The sequence below is a fragment of the Akebia trifoliata genome, chromosome 13 (assembly GCF_017979445.1).
Source record: "Akebia trifoliata isolate Shusen 1 chromosome 13, ASM1797944v1, whole genome shotgun sequence".
Taxonomy (NCBI): Eukaryota; Viridiplantae; Streptophyta; class Magnoliopsida; order Ranunculales; family Lardizabalaceae; genus Akebia; species Akebia trifoliata.
The window spans coordinates 24,248,226-24,267,882 of NC_141387.1; the positions used below are offsets into that span (position 1 = coordinate 24,248,226).

General features: G+C 37.9%; 1 protein-coding gene across 2 annotated transcripts in view; it reads left to right on the forward strand.

Annotated features, from left to right (window-relative positions):
- The first annotated feature begins 4,479 nt into the window (after positions 1-4,479).
- EMB269 (GTP1/OBG family protein) overlaps positions 4,480-19,657 on the forward strand; it is a 36,770-nt gene continuing 21,592 nt past the window's right edge. The window contains exons 1-2 of one of the 2 annotated variants that reach the window (XM_086421064.1): positions 4,480-5,561; positions 7,100-7,373. In XM_086421064.1, coding sequence (XP_086277190.1) covers positions 4,615-5,561; positions 7,100-7,373 — 1,221 coding nt within the window. In that variant the 5' untranslated portion in view covers positions 4,480-4,614. The remainder of the gene's footprint in view (positions 5,562-7,099; positions 7,374-19,657) is intronic. The other variant, XM_086421063.1, reaches the window with a different exon arrangement.

The window sequence follows — 19,657 nt, forward strand, 5'->3', positions numbered from 1 at the left end:
ATTCAAAATGCAAACTTCCAAACCCTTGACTGCGCTCATTTCTTATCGGATTTCGACGTGTGAATAGTTTATCTCAAATGACTTTTCGAGCTCTATCTAGTGGAATTATCTGTTCTCCAAAATTCTTACTTCTAATATCATCTATCCTTATGACATATTCTCACTCGTCACATTTTTTCCATAATCCTTCGATGGTACTTGTTCAATTTGACAGTCTTGCGTTCCTTATTTTTTCTTTAGTCTATTAATTTGATATTTTATATCAATCAGTTTAATTTGTTTTGATAGAATTTCCTTGAGATTCGTGATGACTCGATTGGATTGTCACAAAAACTTAACCTAGTTATAAATAAGGGCTAAAACAACCTGAAATGCAAGTGGATGGTGTGTGGCCCTTACAATATAATAATTATGGGATAAAAACTTCCTTTAGAGTCTTGACAACTCCAAAGGAACCTTACTTTATGAAGTTTGTTACCTAGCAAACTTGAGTTCGACTTTGAAATGGCCAGCATGCTTCAAAAATTTGAAGGAATCATCCTCGTTATAAGACACAAGGCATTTTTGAAGCAGGATGGCCGCTTCAAAGTTTTTTCTGCAAACTTTGGAGTGGGAATCCGCATCATAAAAATTCAAATTGACGAGATTAATTTGCTACTTAACATACGTTGGGATGGATCCTAACCACTCAATTTGTGGCATATAAAAACATGATTTGATGCCTTAGGATTATAAAGGAAAAAACATTTAAGAACTTTGAAAAAAAAAGTTAATTTTCACTGTTCTATTTTAGTTTTAAATTTGGGAGTTCGGTAGCCATTCATTTCAACACATTCGATCAAGCGCAAAAATGATTTTTTTGAAATTTTGTCTTTTGAATCTGAGTTTTTCCCTGAAATCTAGAAGACTATGGTGTTGGAATGCCAATTTGGTAATTCATGTGGGCCCAATGACTCATGCTAGCCTGATTCATAAAGTAAAGTTTGTTCAGTAACATAGTTGATAAAGTAAGGGAGTTTCTATAAAAATAATTGTAGTAGATAGGTCTGCCTAGTAAATTTCTCTAAAAATATTTCATAGGTACACAAACTTAACTAATATGGATGGTTGTGTGTCCTCCACAAAATAATTTTAGAGTGATTCTATTGCCACACCAATTTTTGCTAACAACACCCTAATTTAGTGTTAGTAAAAGTTGTGTGTGTGTGTGTGTGTTTTTTGTTGGGGGGGGGGGGGGATAAAAGCCTTTATTTTATATTGGAAAACATTTTCCTTATTAACTTAGTAAGATTTCAAATCTTACTAAAGATCACTGAGTTCAAATAGGTTACCAAATTGGCAATTCAACACCACAAACCTTTGAGTTCAAGGTTAAAAAAATGAACAACTATTGAACTCCCAAATTTAAAATTGAAATTTAACCTTGAAAATAACCTTTTTTTTTTTTTAAATATTAAAATTTATAGAATTTTGTCCTCTACCCTATTGCATCAGATCATGTTTTTAATGCCACAAGATGAGCTTAACGATCTATATTAATATTTGAAATCTTACTAAGTTTGTAAGGCTAGACTTACTCTTTTATACATTAGACTGGGAAAAACTCTTTCACAAATTCAGGGCCTGTGTGGATTGATTTTTCTAAGTACTTCTGACTTTGCGGGGAGTCAAAAGCACTTTAAAGGTGTTTGGATAAATAACTCTTGGAAAGAACTACTTTACTGTGGAGTCATTTTAGTGCTTTTTCACGGAGTACCGATGGTGCTACTTCTCTAAACTACTCTTACATGGAGTCACAAAACATTGTCAAAATAACGAGATTGGGACAAGTATGCCCTTCATAAATTTTGAAAATTACAAACCTACCCTCAAAAAGGCAATTGGAATAATATTATATTACTATCCATTGATATGGTGGTAGCCTTTTGGTGTAACATTTGGGACAAACATACCCCTCATAAATTTTGAAAATTACAAGCATACCCTAAAAAATGCAATTATAGTAATACTATATTACTATCCATTGATGTCATGGTAGCTTTTTGGTGTAGCATTTGGGACAAGTATGCCCCTCATAAATTTTGAAAATTACAAATATATCTTCAAAAATGCAATTAAATTATATTTTATTATTATTCATTGATGTGGTGCTTACCTTTTAGTGTAACATTTGAATTTGGATTTCTAACTCCCCTAATTGCTTACTCAATGATTTATCCATGAACATTCCAACCATAGTTGAAATTTTCTTATTGCAAAATTGATGTGAACAATTAAATACAAATTTATTATCTATTGATGTGGTGAAAGCTTTTTCATATTTTTAGTGGTTGTATATATTTGCTCACAATATTTTTTATTTGTTTATAATTATTAGGTGTTTATATTAGTTTTTATGGATAAAACAATAACTTTTATTTCTTTTGAAGAATAATTTGTTGAGTTATAATGTTAAAAATAGTAACTGGTACTTATAAGGGCATTTTGATCATTTTTAACAGAATCCAAAATAGTTTCCAAACACAAAACCTTATCAAAAGTACTTCTGACAGTACTTTTCAGAACCTGCATCCAAACACACAACAGTTATCCACCTACTTCAAACAATACTTCAAAAAGTACTTATGCTCTAAGCACTTCTGGCTCCTGTATCCACACGGGCCCTCACTAATCTGTTATGTGCTTCAACAAAATTATAATTTTAAAACTTATTGAGTCAAGCTAATTTTACTTTATAATTTCAGTAAGGTTTGCAAAATAAGGTTATTTTGATCAAAATGGCATGAGAATAATTATTAAGGTTTGTACTCAATTCGTTTCCCCTTCTTCACTATAAGTGTTTGAGTTGCAAAAAATCAGTAAACCATCTTTTCTCTCTCTCTCTTTTAAAGATATTTATTCTAAATCCTGTTTTTATTATTATTATAGAAAATCGATTTTCTAGAATCCTCTTATTATGTAACTTTTCTAATTTCATCTTGATACTATTAGTTTTGCCCTACAAGTGAGATGTTGGGTTCACCCTTGAACGAGAATTCGTGGAATCGTGATCATGATGATGTTGCTTGTGATAATGATCATGTGTAATTTGGACTTGGACCCACAACTTCAAAGTTGCTTTGCAATGTGTTGAAACCATCATTTTAAAACTCGTTTTGACGTCTCGTCTTGTCTATGAATGAAATTGAGTTGTCTTAGATGAGTTTTTCGATACGTCTGAGTCGTCTTGTTCAACAATGATAAAAAATGAGCTGTGGTTTTAAATCTCTTCCTGATACGTTTGACTTGTCTATCCATTTCCTTGGTGGACGATACCAAGACGTATCATCTCGGTATTGGACGAGATTTAAAATCATGGCCGAAACAACTAAATTAAGGATCAAATGAGTGTTTGTTTGATCAATCAAATATTTGAATGTGCAAATACATGCAATATATGACCATGTACGCACATGTAAGGTCCACTAGTATTCTAAAAAAAAAATTACAAACTTTGCCTCTCCCTCTCTAACGAGTGATTTTTTGCTCACAGTAATATGAGTAAATTTTCTCACGAGTCGTGGCGGAGTAATCTCAAGCTCGAACCTCATATCGCACTCATGACGTGAAAGTGGATAGGAACCATATATGCTTTTTCACTCATATCTCAATCAAAGCATTTATGGTTCCTATCCACTTTCACGTCATGAAGTGCGATACGAGTTTCCAGCGTGAGGTCACTTCAACATTATTCTTTTCTCACAGTCCAACAATCGTTTGACATGTTGCGCGAATGACATTAGCATTAGAGAGAAAGTTTCTCTCTCTTGCCCGCAAGTCCTCTACCCACATATTTACTTTTTAAGATTTCAAATCTTAAAAATGTCGTTGAGTCCACATTAATTATCACATTGATAATCCAGCAATACATCCTTATAGATTTCATGAAAATATTCATATAGAAATTCAAAAATATTTTTCAAGTTTATCCAAAGTGTTGAAAATGGACGTTTATCAAGCACCTAAATTTAGAAATAAAATTTAATTGTTAAAAATAATTAAATTTTTTTTTTAAATTCATATAATTGTCCTCTACAATCCCATTCATGATTTTTAAACTCGTCCGAGACCGAGACGTATCGCCCGAGTTAACTCGGTATCAAAGCTGAATGAGACCAACTCACAAAGTCATTTTTTGATCGAGTTTTATGTTTTACAGTGTAATTTTTTGAGTTATCTCACAAAATGTCTCAAACGTATCGGAAAACTCGTCTGAGACGATTCAATATTGAAGCTGAACAAGATGAGATGCGATACCGAGTTTAAAAATCATGATCGCATTGCAATTGCATATGATCATGTTTTTTAATGTTTAAAGTCATCATATAAGAATTTTCTTTTTTTCACGGGGTGTGAAACGGAGAAACTTTCTCTTTCATTGCTGATGTCGTTCACCGGTGTTTAGTTACGAGAAAAAAAAAATACTCCTCCCTAACATATGATTAGGATGACGCAGTCTTCAAAATTGTGGTGACACGTGGCGAAATCATTCTCCACACGTGGGCACATTATCGTTCCTCGCCTTAGCTTTGAGAACTCTCTCTCAACTCTCAAGCTCTCAAACTGAAATCGAAAATGGCCTCTGTATCCATATGGATCTCCTCTCCGCACCGTCTTTGTTCAGCTCAAGCTCGTCCCAACACTCGAAACCACCGTAAGAGCTCTCCAAAAAAGATCACCAGAAACCCTAATCCTAATGTCAAAACTAGAATCAGCTCTGATGAATTTCCAGGTTATCGATCTGGCGGAGAAGCTACGACCTACACTTGTCTTCCTCCCAAAGATGATTTCGTCTCGCCTTCAATCAAATCTATAAATCCAATTTCCAGCGAAGTAAAGCTCTCTGATTTGTCAAAAAAGCTCAACATTGATGAAAATGAGTTTGTAATTGATGATTCGAATACTGAAGATGAGGTGTTTGATGTAGATTTAGGGTTTGATTATGGAAAAATTGAGGTGTTAGATGAGAATTCTGAATCAAATGATCGTGAAGAAGTGTTAGGGTTTGAGTATGATGAATTGGGAGAGGGAGAAGTGAAGGAGAAAGGAGTTCCTGCGGTGATGAGATGTTTCGATCGGGCAAAAATCTATGTGAAAGGTGGTGATGGAGGAAATGGCGTCGTTGCCTTTCGACGAGAGAAATATGTGCCGTTCGGTGGGCCATCAGGGGGGGAAGGAGGGAGAGGAGGGAATGTTTATGTCGAGGTTGATGGTTCGATGAATTCGTTGTTACCATTCCGTAAAAATATACATTTTAGGGCTGGGAGAGGGTATCATGGGCAGGGCAGGAAGCAAGCTGGGGCAAAAGGAGAGGATTTGGTGGTGAAGGTGGCGCCAGGAACTGTGATTAGAGAGGCCGAAAAAGGGGGAAAAGAAGGGAGATTTCTTTTGGAGTTGCTTCATCCTGGGCAGCGGGCCCTGTTGTTACCCGGTGGGAGGGGTGGGAGAGGAAATGCTGCTTTTAAATCGGGTACAAATAAGGTACCAAAGATTGCAGAGAATGGAGAAGAGGGTCCAGAAATGTAAGTGTTTTCCCACTTGGTTTTTTTGGTTATGGATTAATGCTTGTACGGTTTAGTGATAATGGCATCGGTTAGTTTATGTGAAATTATCTTTGGGTAGCTGGTACCATGGTTTGAAATCTCAGTTTGACTTCTCATCTAGTCCATGGACAAGACCAAGTTGTCTAGGATGAGATCATGATTTCAAAACTCGGGTTGACATCTCGTTCATGGACGAGATTGACTTGTCTCGGACGAGATTGACTTGTCTCAGACGAGATAAACCATTTAACTAGGTTTATAAAAATATATATATTTATGTGAAAAATAATTATAAATTTTGTATGAAATTTGGTAGATTAGAAAATGTTTAATCATAAAATCATATTATATTTAGATAATGAATATTTAAATTTAAAAAAATTAATTATTTTAATTAAAATATACAAAATCCCGGTTGACTCGGACGAGTTCTACTGACTCGGAAGAGATTTTCAAAATATCACCCGAGTCATCTCATTGTCTCGCTAGATTTTGCACATGTGAGATGCATTGTCTATCCGTCTTATTCATGGACAATATCGGGATGACTCGGGCAAGATTTAAAACTATGGATGAGATAATCATTTAACTCGGTATATAATTATTTATTCATATATATATATATGGGTAGCGTTCAATGGCTAACTTTTTGGCAAAACATTTTTCAAAACATGAGTTAGAAGTTTTGGAATGGGCTGATTTTTGGTGAGGATGATCTCTACGGTGAGGAGATGATCCTCACCAAAAATCAGCCCATTCCAAAACTTCTAACCCATGTTTACAAGTTGAAAAATCATGGACCGTCCATTTTTTGTAAACTATTTTTGATGGGGTTAGAAGTTTTGGAATGGGCTGATTTTTGGTGATGATGATCTCCTCACCGTAGAGATGATCCTCACCAAAAATCAGCTCATTCCAAAACTTCTAACTCATGTTTTGAAAAATGTTTTGCCAAAAAGTTAGCCATTGAACGGGACCCTATATATATATTTATATGAAAATAATTATAATTTTTTTTTTATAAGATAAGGTAGATTAGGAGATGTTTTATTATAAAGATCAAATTTTATTTGGATAATAAATGTTTAAATTAAATTTTTTTAAAAATTATTTTCATAAAAATATACAAAATCCTGTTTGATTCCGATGAGTTTTACCGATTTGTCCAAAATTTTCAAAATATTGTCTGAGTCAACTCATTTATCTCATGAGATTTTGTAGATGTGAGACACCATGTCTATCTGTCTCGTTCATGGATTTAAAACCATGTTGGTACATTATATTTTGTTCTTAGTAGGTGAAGATCTTTTATGCTAATGGTATTTATGGATTAAGCTAATTTTCTTTACAAATTGTACGAAGGAAAGCTTGCGAATTTCTTAGTAAAAAGTCTGCACTGGAGTTTTAGGAACTTGTGGTTGAAAAGCTGATTTTATATTAATGCGTGTCAATTCCGTTACTTTTATCGCACATTGAGGAAACAGGTAGGATCTTTGATTGATAGATCTCTTGACCAGGTGGATTGAGTTGGAGCTAAAGCTGGTTGCCGATGTTGGAATAGTGGGTGCTCCAAATGCGGGAAAAAGCACCCTTCTCAGTGTTATAAGTGCCGCTCAGCCAGCAATAGCTAATTACCCATTTACAACTTTACTTCCTAATTTGGGTGTGGTATCATTTGATTATGATGCCACAATTGTCGTAGCAGATTTGCCTGGCTTACTTGAAGGAGCACACCGAGGTTTTGGTTTAGGTCATGAGTTTCTACGGCATACTGAAAGATGTTCGGTTCTGGTACATGATATGTCATTATTTCTCTTTACGTAATCATGAAAGTCGTTATAGATTGATTATCTAGTTCTCTCTTTGATATTTTTCCTGTCATACCATGTGTAGAGCCTATGAAAACCTACTTCCTATTTTCTTCTATAATCAAGATTTATAGTTTGCAGAAATTTAATGCATATTTTTTTTTATTGTTAATGAGTGATGATACCATCACTTGTTCCTAGCACTTTGGGCTAAAGGATTAAGGATCCTTCCAAAGGGCACACAGAATGGTTTTACCCATGGTTGCTGGTAATTTATTGTAGATAATGTGAAATGGAGCCCCTCTTGGTGTCCATGTGGCAGGTGTGCATTAGGCTTTTGCTTTCAGGTGGACGTATAAAACGGAGCCCATTTCCACATATAAGTAACACCAACCTTCTTGACCAAGGGAAGTTGAGGTTTGTGCTGTGCTAGAGGGAATAGGCAAGATTAAAGGATTGGCGGTGCAAGAGGAGAATTCTATCACTTGGCACATGCAAAGCACCTTATGTAGCATTTATTTCTTACAAATGATACAACCAGGGTTCAAAATATTGGAATGCATTGGCCAATACGTATTGGTACCAACCAAGGCCGATACAAAACATTGGATGTTTTGTGAATGTATCACAATGTTTTAGAATGTATCGGTTGATATGATATCGGTTTTTTATTTACGAAAACATTCATCCAATACGATGTTTTCAACCATGGATATGCTGTTGGAAGGATATAATAGATACTTTATTTTTTTCCTTAGGGTCTGTTTGATTGCATGGAAATTGGTTTTCCATGGATTTCAAAATCCACTGGAAAATGGACATGGGGAAATGGAAATCATGGAAATGTTATGTCCATTGTTTGATTGGATTCAGGTGGAAAAAAATTGAAGAAGGAGGACGAGGAGATGGAGAATGAGGAAGGAGAGAGAGTGAGGTGGAGCAAGGGTGGGACAGAGGTGGTGCATGGGTGGAGAAAGAAGAATAATAATAATAAGAAGAAAGATAACGAGGGCAAAGCCGATCGCAGAGGCGATGGGAAGAAGAAGAAGAATGACACAATTAGTAATAGTTCTGGAAAGCTCAGGGTAAAAACATTAGATCAGCTTGCCATTGCTAGAGCATCTTTTGTCGCTACGGCGTACCAGTGTTTCACAAATGCATATTCTAGAAATTCAGAAGGCTATGCAGTGGATGTGGTACCTGACAATGGTGATTCCATTTTTGAAATTCACATAGAACTTGACAGTGATGATTCTTTACCAAAAGAAACTGTCAGCTTAGAATCCAAGGGTTTGCATGGATTCTAATTGTGAGTCTCACCATGATTATGAGTTGGGAGATCGAACAAGTTTGAACCATATCACAGTGATTCTCAAGGTGCTTAAGTTGTGGAGGTTGAAGGAGTGGAGAAAAAAGAAAAATAAGAAGACGAATGACAATTGTGACGGTGATGATGGCGGGTGGCAATGGTGGTGATGGGGAAGGAGAAGAAGAGATTATGGTTTTGAGAAGAGGTGTAATTTGGGGTTCGATTTTGTTTTCCCATGGGTATAAGTGGGAAAATGATATCTAGCCTTCACTAAATTTATGGATGCGGGTGGAAATCTATTTTCCATGCCCAATCAAACAACCCTTAAAGTATGTTTGATTGGACATGGAGAATAAGTGAAAAACCCATTTTCTTTGGAAAATTGCATTTGCCATTTGTTTAATTGATTTTGTCCATGGAGAATGAATTTACACCCTCATTAAAAAATCTAGCAAAGTGTGGATATTATTTTCCCATTTATATTCATGGGAAAATGAAATACACTCATAATTTTCATCCCAAAATTAAAAAAAATTCAACTCTCCTATCTTTTTCCCCACTACCACCATCACCGCCACAACCACCCTCCCCGTCTCCGTCGTCGCCTGATGGCTTGATTGATTAATTTTCTTGGTTCAAATTTTTAAATTTTATTAAGGTTTCACTTTATGTTAATTAATGTTTTATTTATTAATTTTGAAATAAATTTTTTTTTTAAATTGAAAAATTATCGTTTTGCCCTTGAAGAGAACTTTTGCGTTTCAAATCATTTTTCGATGTTTCGGGATATTTTGAAATTGATTTTTTATAAGGAATTCGATGGGATTATCAATTTATGTCACTTATGAAATTTTTGTATGAAATGATGGTGAACCTTATGAGGTGCATTTTTGTAATTTTGTCGAATTTAGTGAAAATTGATAAAATAGTTTATTTGATTTCATTTTGTTGTTTTAGGTGTTTAAAAGGGTTTTCTTAAGCGTAATGTGGGCTCTAAGGATATTTTGATATTAGGGGTATTTTGGTAATTTGATAATTTTTTAGTGATTTTTATCGTAAAGTTTCTTTTTGTTTGCAAAATGATGATTTCTAAGTTTTTGGGATTATATTTTCCTAACGTAGCGTGGTTTCTACAGTTTTGTTAGTTTGAGATACTTCATCCGAATTTTTAAAACATATCTAGTAACAAAATAGAGCATTGGAACATTCATCCATCATTTCCCTCATCTCTCTTTCTGTCTCTCTCGCTTTTTTTTTCATCTTCTTCATCCTTCATCCTTCACCTCCGCTTTCAACTTTACCATTGTCACCTCCTTTCTCTATTTTCTTTTTTTTTTCTTCCCTTTCTCCCTTTGCTCGCCCTCTCTTTATTTTTTTTATCCACAAATATTATTTCATTAGAAGTGGTTGAGTTGACCAATTAAAACAAAACATTATGAACACTACAAGGTGCTTTTAGAATGCAACAGGCCACAAATTACATCCCATCTAACAATTTTTTTCTTTTGAAGAAGACCCCTTTATACTTGCTAAAGACCTTACACCAAAGAAAAGAAAAATGCCAGATGATGGCGATTTAAGATCTTTAATTAAGAGGGAAGGATGTTGATTTTGCAAAGTTGCGAAGCCATTAGGAAGGGCAAGATCTTTAAGTTGTGGGAATGCTGGGTGTAGAATAAAAGAGGTTTTGAGCGTGAGGAAAATGGCTAAAGAGGCCACAAATCATTTCTTCAGTAGTTGGAGGAGGAAGCTATTGGAAATAATATTTATGTTAATGTTTTTTTATTATTTCTATGTAAGGGCGTTTACGTCAATTCACTCTTTTATATATATATATATATATATATATATATATATATATATATATATATATCTTCCAAGCTCTTATTATGAGGCTTGACAATTACTTTTCAATAATTCTTCTTGGTATCAGAGCCCTAGAGGACCCATCACCCCCATTTCCTTATTTTTTCTCTTCGATTCTTAGAACCTTGATTTTTTTCTTCTTTTCTCCTCTTTCCACTTCTTCTCTCATCAACCCACTAGATCTCAAAGATCTCATAACCTAGCAAGAGCTTCGTTAGGAGGTCTCCCCTTTGGGGGTTCCTTTTTTTGTTGTCTGCATTGTGATTTTACCTTTCGATAGAGTTTTTTTCAACCCTGGCTGGACTACTTGGAGATTTGCGACAGCAACAAGGGGTGGAGGTTTTCTGCCTGCTTCTACACGAGAGTGCTGTTTTTGGGACCTGCAACAACAATGGAAGAGATCTAGTGGCCTGTGATAGTAACTAGGGTTCTTTCTGTGATTTAGGACGGTAAGGTTGTTATTTTTTGTGATCTGCAACAACAATAGGCACTGCTTGGTAGCCTACGTTAGCACCACAGCCTCTCTAGAGGACCTACGACAACAACATGCTAGTTTTGGAAATCTGCGACAGCATCACATACCTCCCTGGAGAACCTACGACAGCAGTAGGCTAAGTTTGGAGACTTGCGACATTATCACAACCAAGTTTGGTGGTCTACGACAGCAAAACTGTTTCTGTTTGGGGGCCTGCGATAGCATCACTGCATTCTTTGGGGACCTACGACAACAACAGACTAGGTTTGGAGGCCTGCGACAACAAAATACTATTGTTTGGCTGTGTGTTTGTGGTCTAGGATCAGCTTTTTGGTGGCCGCTTGTGCTGTTGTTCTTTTGGTGGTGTGTTTGGTACCTCGTGGTTAATTCCTTCTTTGATTGATAATATAAGAGATTTCCCTTCAAACCAAAGTTTCTTCCTTCTTGTTCATAGTAAGCAATGACATTGTATCAAGAGACCAAAGATTCCAACACCATTCTTGGAGTATATTTCTTAGCCCAATGAATTACCAATGCCTTATTAGATGGTCAAAAATTTCAGTCTTGGTCTTGGTTTGTTTGGCTTTATTTGGGTAGTAGAGTGAAATCTGGATGGCTTTCGGACACCATTAATAAGCCACCCCGTACTAATCTCAAAATTGAGCAATGAGAGATTAATAACTGCACCATTCTTGGATGACTTTTTAACTCCATGGCGCAGTGCATCTATAACATGTTTATGTATCATGAGATTGTTTCTTCTCTGTGGTCAGCTCTCACTCAGACATATGCGTATGGTAGGAATGACTCGAGGATTGATAAGTTTTATCGAGACATTGCCCAGGCTACCCAAGGGATTCAGAGTGTCGCTGATTATTTTTGATTTTTTTAGTCCTGTTGGGAGTTCTTCTCTCACTATTATATGGCTGAGCTGTTTGCAGAGACAACCAAGAATGTGGTTATGAGGATTGCTCGACATCTGACATACCAATTTCTCATGGGTATACGTCTTGAGTTTGAGGCACCTCGGACCTAGATCTTTATCACCACTTCTTTACCTTCTTTATTTAAGACATTTGCGATCATTGATAATGATGAGCATTGTCTCCATGTAGTTCTCTTTTAGACTCAGGCCCTTGGCATTATTTCTGCTCCAATTATAGATCAGATGGCTCTAGCGGCCAATTCGGGTTTTTCTGACTATCGCACTCAGGGATCTAAGAGTCGAGGTCGTGGAGGCTGTGGGTGTGGTTTTACTTGCAGTCATTGTGGGAAGATTAGCTTTGAAAATGCTCGTTATTTTCAGCTCTATCCTCATCTATTGCAATCTTTTGCCACACCTTCTTTGGGATAGTCCGCTCCCCGTGCTGTTGTTGTGGAGTCATCATCAGTTCCTACTAATATTCTTATTTCCTTTGGCACTATTGATTTGCAACAACTTCAGACTCAGATTGCCGCTGTTGTACGGGATTAGATCTATGCTCATACTCACTCTTCTTCGATTGTGGTTTCAATTAACACACCTTAGGTACATCTTCTGCATTTTATGTCATTCAATTTGGCTTTACTCCTTTGACTTGGGTAATTGATTATGGTGCCTCTGATCACAGGACCGACGAGTCTAGCCATTTTAGTTATTTTATTTTTCCTACTACTCATAAGGAGGTTCGCCTTACTGATAGGTCTCTTACTCCTATCCACAGCAAGGGTGCCATCCCCTTATCCTCTGGTTTTTTTCTTGAATTTGTTCTTCATGTTTTTAACCTATCTCTTAACCTTTTGTCTGTGAATAGTATTATCAAATCTCTAAATTGCCCCATAACCTTTTTTCTTTCTCACTATATTTTTTAGGACTTGACTACGAGGAGAATTTTTGGTAAGACTTGAGAAGGATGGGCTATACTTGTTTGGTTCTTAACTTACTGTTGTTCCGGTTTTTGTGCTTCCACCTTCTGTACCTCTCTCGCCAAACATGATTTAAGAAAGTCTTGAAACAAGCATTTTTTATATTAGAAACCAAGCTTTTCCTTGTAAATCTCGAGCAAATTCAAGCTACCTCGGAGCAAATCCAAGCTTTCTTGTAATTACACTTGTGTAAAATCCTACCCCACAACTCCTCCGCAAACATGCATTCCATAAAATATGAGAACTCTCAGTATGCCTTCTGCAGAAAGACCATTGAGAATGGATATCCATACCTTGATCCGGAAGGAAGTTTGGGTTTGAATCTCCCCTTTGAAAACTAGCCAAGCCAAAACTTTGTGTTTAGCTATCCCTACGGAACCCCAAATCAAATGAGACCACAAAACTTGAGAACCATTGATGTGCAAAGCCTTCACAGCTGAGTTAATTGAGAATTGACCTTTGGAACTTGGCAACCACACCAACATATCTTCTTCATTAGGCATGATGTTCACTGACTCCAGACCTTCCCACAGATGATCTAAGCTCACCAAGGACCTTTGAGGAGGAGACCATATATTATCGAAAATTATTGCTTTGACCTTAGCTCCCAAATAAAGCCTTGAATCAGCTTGCAACTTGCTTGCGAAGAAATTGAAGAGGATACCATCAGGGTGCCATGGTGTTATGGCCATGTTCTTTAGAAACGAGGTCGTGTGGCGCAAGGGGTGCTAATCCATAAGCAAGTCTATAAAAATTATCTCCACATACAAAACATAGCCTGTAATACAAGAGAACGGGGGCAACACGAGGCAAAGTCCGGAGGCAATTTTGTTGATATAGCATGCAAATTACACGGAGTAACATGTTATAAAAGCAAATAGGTGTGTTATAAACAACTAGTAATCTATGACATGCAGGATTCCACGTAGCTTGGTGCTAGGGCTTGAAGTCAATATGGGTGTAGGTCGGGGATTGGAACACTAGACACCCTTCCTACAAAGAGTATGCTAAGTCTTTTCTAGGTTTCTAGAAGGAAACATCAAAAGTAGAGACCGATCATACTCCTTCCTATTTTATTACAAAAATGCTACCAAGCTAACAGATATGCCCTGTCACGAGGGTTGATATAGCTTCATATGTGAGCCTTACATAGAATTACATGGGTGTTCCCGAGTGACTTCGGGCGAGTTACACCTAAATTTAGGTGTCTAAGTGACCTTCACAGTTTCCCCCACCTATTCTACAGACATCCTTGTTGCATTGTCCTTGAGAAACTCTTCAATCTTCTGCTTGAAAGGTAATAAGTTCTTTGCACTTTTTCAGGTAGCTTCACATTCTGGCATGTTTTTCCAATTGACGAAGTACTCTACGTGCTGATGCTTGCTTGAACTGCTGCTCACTTGACGTTTTTCGAGAACTTTGTCAACAACATGCTTTGGAAGAATTGCTGAATGAGAAGGTGTACGTGTTGGAATGCTGTGTGCGAGATCTGCTGGATCTGCATGGAACGACTTGAGATAGCTGACATGGAAGACAAGGTGAATGTTGCGTAACCAGTGCGTTACCTTCAACTTGTAGGAGACTTTGCTGTCTCGAGAGAGGATGAACATTGGACTTTCATAATGTTGTAGTAGGGCTCTATGTGCTTGCTGAACTCAGTTAAACCTTCTCAACTGATTTGTCTTGAGTAGAACTAAGTCACCAATTTTGAAAGGATTTGGTCGACGACGTTCATCAGCCCATTTCTTCATTCACTCTAACGTTTTTTCAAGATAAGATCTGGCAATTTCATTATTGTCTTGCCAAAGCTTAGCAAACTTGTACGCCCTTGGACTCTGTCCCTAGTAGCTTGAAACAATAGTGTGAGGTATTAAAGGTTGTTGGCCAGTAATAAGTTCAAAAGGACTCTTGTTGGAGGAAGAGTTCTTCTGAAGATTGAAATAGAACTGTGCGACATCAAGAAGATTCGCCGAATCCTTATGATTGGCATTGACAAAAATGCCTTATATACTCCAACATGGCATTGAATCGCTTTGTTTGCCCATCTGTTTGAGGATGTCCACTGGTTGAAAAGTCAAGCTAAGACTCAAGTAATATGAACAGTTTGGTCTAAAATTTCCCTGTAAATCTTGAATCTCTTAATGACAATACTTTTGGGCACACCCTAATACTTGATGACATGCTTGAGAAGTAACTGAGTGACTTCTTCTGCAACCTGAACTTTATAATAACTTGATTTCAAATCTAACTTCGAAGAGTACTTGGCTGCCCCAAGTTGATCGAATAAGTCGGCAATCCGTGGGATATGATATTTGTTCTTGACGGTGATTTTGTTCAACGCTCAATACTCAACACAACGTTGCAATGACCCATCATTCTTCTTCTGGAACAAAATAGGCGTCTCGTAAGGTGCCTTGGAAGGTCTAATAAATCTAGACTCCAAAAGTCCATCAAGTTGCTTGCGTAGCTCAGCTAGTTTTGGAGGACTCATCTTGTAAGGCCCCTTCGCAGGAAGCGTGGCACTGGGTACTAGTTCGATCTGTGGTCAATCGGCCTAAATGGCGGTAAGGCCTTAGGAAGCTTCCGCATCACATCATCAAATTCTCTCAATACCTGTTTAACCGGAGTGGGAGTTGGACTATGATTCTGATTAGTAGGTTTAACTCGTAAGGTAGCAATATAAGTTTGCTATCTTTTCTTCAGTTGAAGGGCTGAAATCATCTTTCCTTTTTCTTTGCCTGTGGAGACAGGAATGAAGCTTGGGCATTCACTTAGCATGCTCAGTGTGTTGGCGAATGGCATTGGAACGGTCATGTTCTGTTGCAAGAAGTTCATCCCAATGATAACTCTAAATTTATTGAGTGGAACTACGAGCAAGTCAAGCTTACCCTTTTATGTACCTATTTTGATGGACACGGACTTTGGATAAGAGTGGCTTGGGAGTTTACAACTTTCATGAGTTTGCAGCTTTCATACGGCTTGAATATTTCTCGAGCCAAATATTAAGGCGTTTCGCCTCTACAAAGGAAATGAAGCTGTATGTAGCTCTTATATCAACCATTGCTTGGGTAGTCTTACCACTAATGTCGATGTCAACATACATGAGACCCTTCCATTGACGGTTCTTTTGAGTCTCAGAGGTCTGCTTGATTGCATTTAGCAAATGCATGGCTCCCATGTGAAGAGAATCATCATCATCTAATCCACTTGTACTCTCGTGACTAGGGTCACTCTGGGAAGCTAGTAGGGCGTTCAACTCTCTACTGTGGGTACTTGAATGTCTTGTGAGGACCACGACATATAATGCACTTAAGTTTGTGGCGGTGCTTGGTAGGAGAGGTACTTCTGTTCTTCGAAGGGGAGGAATTTCGTTGGGATCTCTAACTAGAACTGTGCTTGTGCCCCTCCATTCTTACCTTTAGAAGATTCATGAGTGTGCTTATGCTGTGGAGAGTACCCATTCGATTGAGGGTTTACTTTCTTTTTGCTCCCATCCACAAGAATATAATTTGTCAACCTTGGTTGCGGCAATAGCAGTAGTAAGATCTTGCATATGTCGCATTTTGAGCTCTGTCTAAACCTCAGGCTTGAGTCTTTTTTGGAATGAGAACAACTTGTCTTTTTCTGACATGTCACGAATATAAAGCATCAAGGCGGAAAACTACTTGACGTATTTATGCATTGTACTTGTCTGATGGAGTTGCCTCAATTTCTGTGGGTAATGAACTCCACATTTTCTAGTAGAAATTGATTTTTTAGTTCCTGTTTAAGGTCATTCCATGTATCGATGGAACATTGGCCACTTTCCATCTCGGTGTACTTGGTTTGCCACCATAGTTTGGCATCACCCGTGAGATACATAGAAGCTGTGGTGACCTTTACCTCTTTTGAATTTGGACAAGCGGCACGGAAGTATTGTTCCATATCAAACAGGAAATTCTTGAGCTCTTCGCATTGCGAATACTACTAAAGGCGCTTGGCTTGGGCACTCGCAGGCGTGAGGGAGAAGCTTTACTACTGGTAAGCCGTTCATTACCAACGACTCTGACAAGGAGACATACCTTGGTAGTGAACTCTGTGATCTGTACCTGTAGGTTTGCTAGGGATCCTCAGGTATCTTCTTTAAGGTCAACTAATCTAGCACTGAGGGTCACAGATTTGTTATCCAACGTGTTTTGATGATCATCTAGTTGAGCAATAATATCAATGAGACCTAATAGTTGGGCCATCTTATCTTCGAGTAGCTCAATACGTTCCTTGTTTGTACGTGGGGGTGGTGAAGTTGGAATGGGTTGGTCCGCGATACTTTTCTCTCCTTTTACCATTGTTTGTGTGAACTAAATGGAACTGGGGGAAGAGTTGTGTCCTGAAACCAACTTGGCTCTGATACCAATTGTCATGGCCATATTCTTTCGAAGCGAGGTTGTGCGGCGCTAGGGGTGCTAATCCACAAGCAAGCCTGTAAAAGTTGTCTCCACACACAAAACGTAGCTTGTAATGCAAGAGAACGGGGGCAACATGAGGCAAAGCCCGGAGGAAATTTTATTGATATAGTATGCAAATTACACAGAGTAACACGTTACAAAAGCAAATAGGTGTGTTATAAGCAACTAATGATTTATGACACACAAGACTCCACGTAGCTTGATGCGAAGGCTTGAAGTCAACGTGGGTGTAGGTCGGAGATTGGGACACTAGACACCCTTCCTACAAAGAGTACGCTAAGTCTTTCCTAGGTTTCTAGAAGGAAACATCAAAAGTAGAGGTCGGTCATACTCCTTCCTATTTTATTACAAAAATGCCACTAAATTAACAAATATGCCCTGGCACGGGGGTTGATATGGCTTCATATGTGTGCCTTACATAGAATTACATGGGTGCTCCCGGGTGACTCCGGGGCGAGCTACACGTAACCCTAGGTGTTGAAGTGCATGGCCTTCACACACGGGCCATGAGGAGAGCGTAGATTTCTTCCCAATTTGGAAACTCTTGTTGGAAATAACATCATCTCGAGCTTTCAGGATCTTGCGCCAAACCCAAGAAGCCTTTGAAGGAACATTCATAGTCCAGAAGCACGTGTTTTTTTTAATATCTTTTTTCTTTACATCCATGAAACCCAAAGACTCCTTTTTTGTGGCAATATCCCAGACCTGTCTCAAGATGGTTGCATTGTTCCATTTACTTAGCTCGACAAATCCCAGCCCCGCTTCTAATTTCAGACTGCATATGTTCTTCCAGCTGACTACGTGAATCTTCCTTTTGAGGTCAGGACCAGCCCAAAGAAACCTCACACAAATCTGGTCAATCATCTGAGTAACCTTCTTAGGAAGAATGAAACAAGAAGCCCAGTACACATTCATAGCATTCAGAACAGATTGGATGAGCTCCATTCTCCCGGCATAAGATAAAACTGTTGCTTTCCAAGAATGGATTTTGGCACATAGTTTCTCCACAAGTTGCTCGCAGCCCACAAATCTTAACCTTGAGGAGACTAACCCCAAATGTTTCAAGGGAAGGAATCCTTCATAGTAGCTAAGACATCTTCTGATTCTCTCTCGCATCCACAGAGCCTCCAGAGAAAATAAGCTTGCTTTTGTCTACATTCACAATTAACCCAGCAAAATTAGCAAATTTATTAAGGACTGATCTAAGAGAAGAACCTTAGATCACACTTGATAATGCCATCAGATAATCTGCAAAACAGAGGTGGGAAATTTCAGGATTCTTGCAACATTGAATGACTTTGAAGTTCCCTTCTCCGGTTTCTCTTCTGAGTAACATAAAAAATACCTCCATAAAGAGCACAAACAGATACGGGGACATTGGATTGCCTTGTCTAAAACCATGTTTCCTTTCAAAAGATCCTTGAGAGACCCATTCACAGAAATAGAGAACTTAGTCGAGGAGATACAAGCCCTCGATGAAATTTTGGGGTAAGTAAAACTTTTGCAAGCAAGTTCTAACGGCTTCCCAACACACACTATCATAGGCCTTCTTGAGGTTTATTTTAGCAGTACATTTTGCCTCTTGGGAACTCCTATGAAAGCTTCTCATGATCTCATGGGGGTGAGTAAGATATTATCGAAGATTTTCCTCCCCCTAGTGAATGCCGACTTATTTGGACTCACCAACTTGTGGACCACAGAGCAAAGCCTATTAACCAACACTTTCGAGATGCATTTGTAGATAACATTGCAACAGGAGATAGGCCTATATTCATCTAAAGACACTGGCATACTTACTTTAGGGATCAAAGTAATTGCTGTGGCATTAATTTCCTTCAGAATTTTACCAATCCGACAGAAGCTTTTCACTGCTGCCAGCATATCACCACCAACTACATCCCAAGCTTTCCGGAAAAAATAGGTTGTAAACTCATAAGGGCCCGGAGCCTTGTCACTATTCATAGCCCAAAGAGCCTCCTTGACTTCCTCCTTAGTTACTTCTCTTCCTATAAAAACAACTTCCTCGCTTGATAGAACATTAATTGGATAGCATTGGCAATTGATTCTTCCATACTGTCCTCTAGCTCTACCCCCATTAGATTCTTGAAGTAGCTAACCATCTCGTCTTCAATCTCCTTGTCATCAGTTGTAATCGATCCATCTCTTCTCTGAATGGAACAAATGACCTTTCTTACCCTTCTTACCTTAAGAGACTGGTGGAAGAAGGCAAAATTCTGGTCCCCTTTGCTCAGCCACAAAACCCTGGA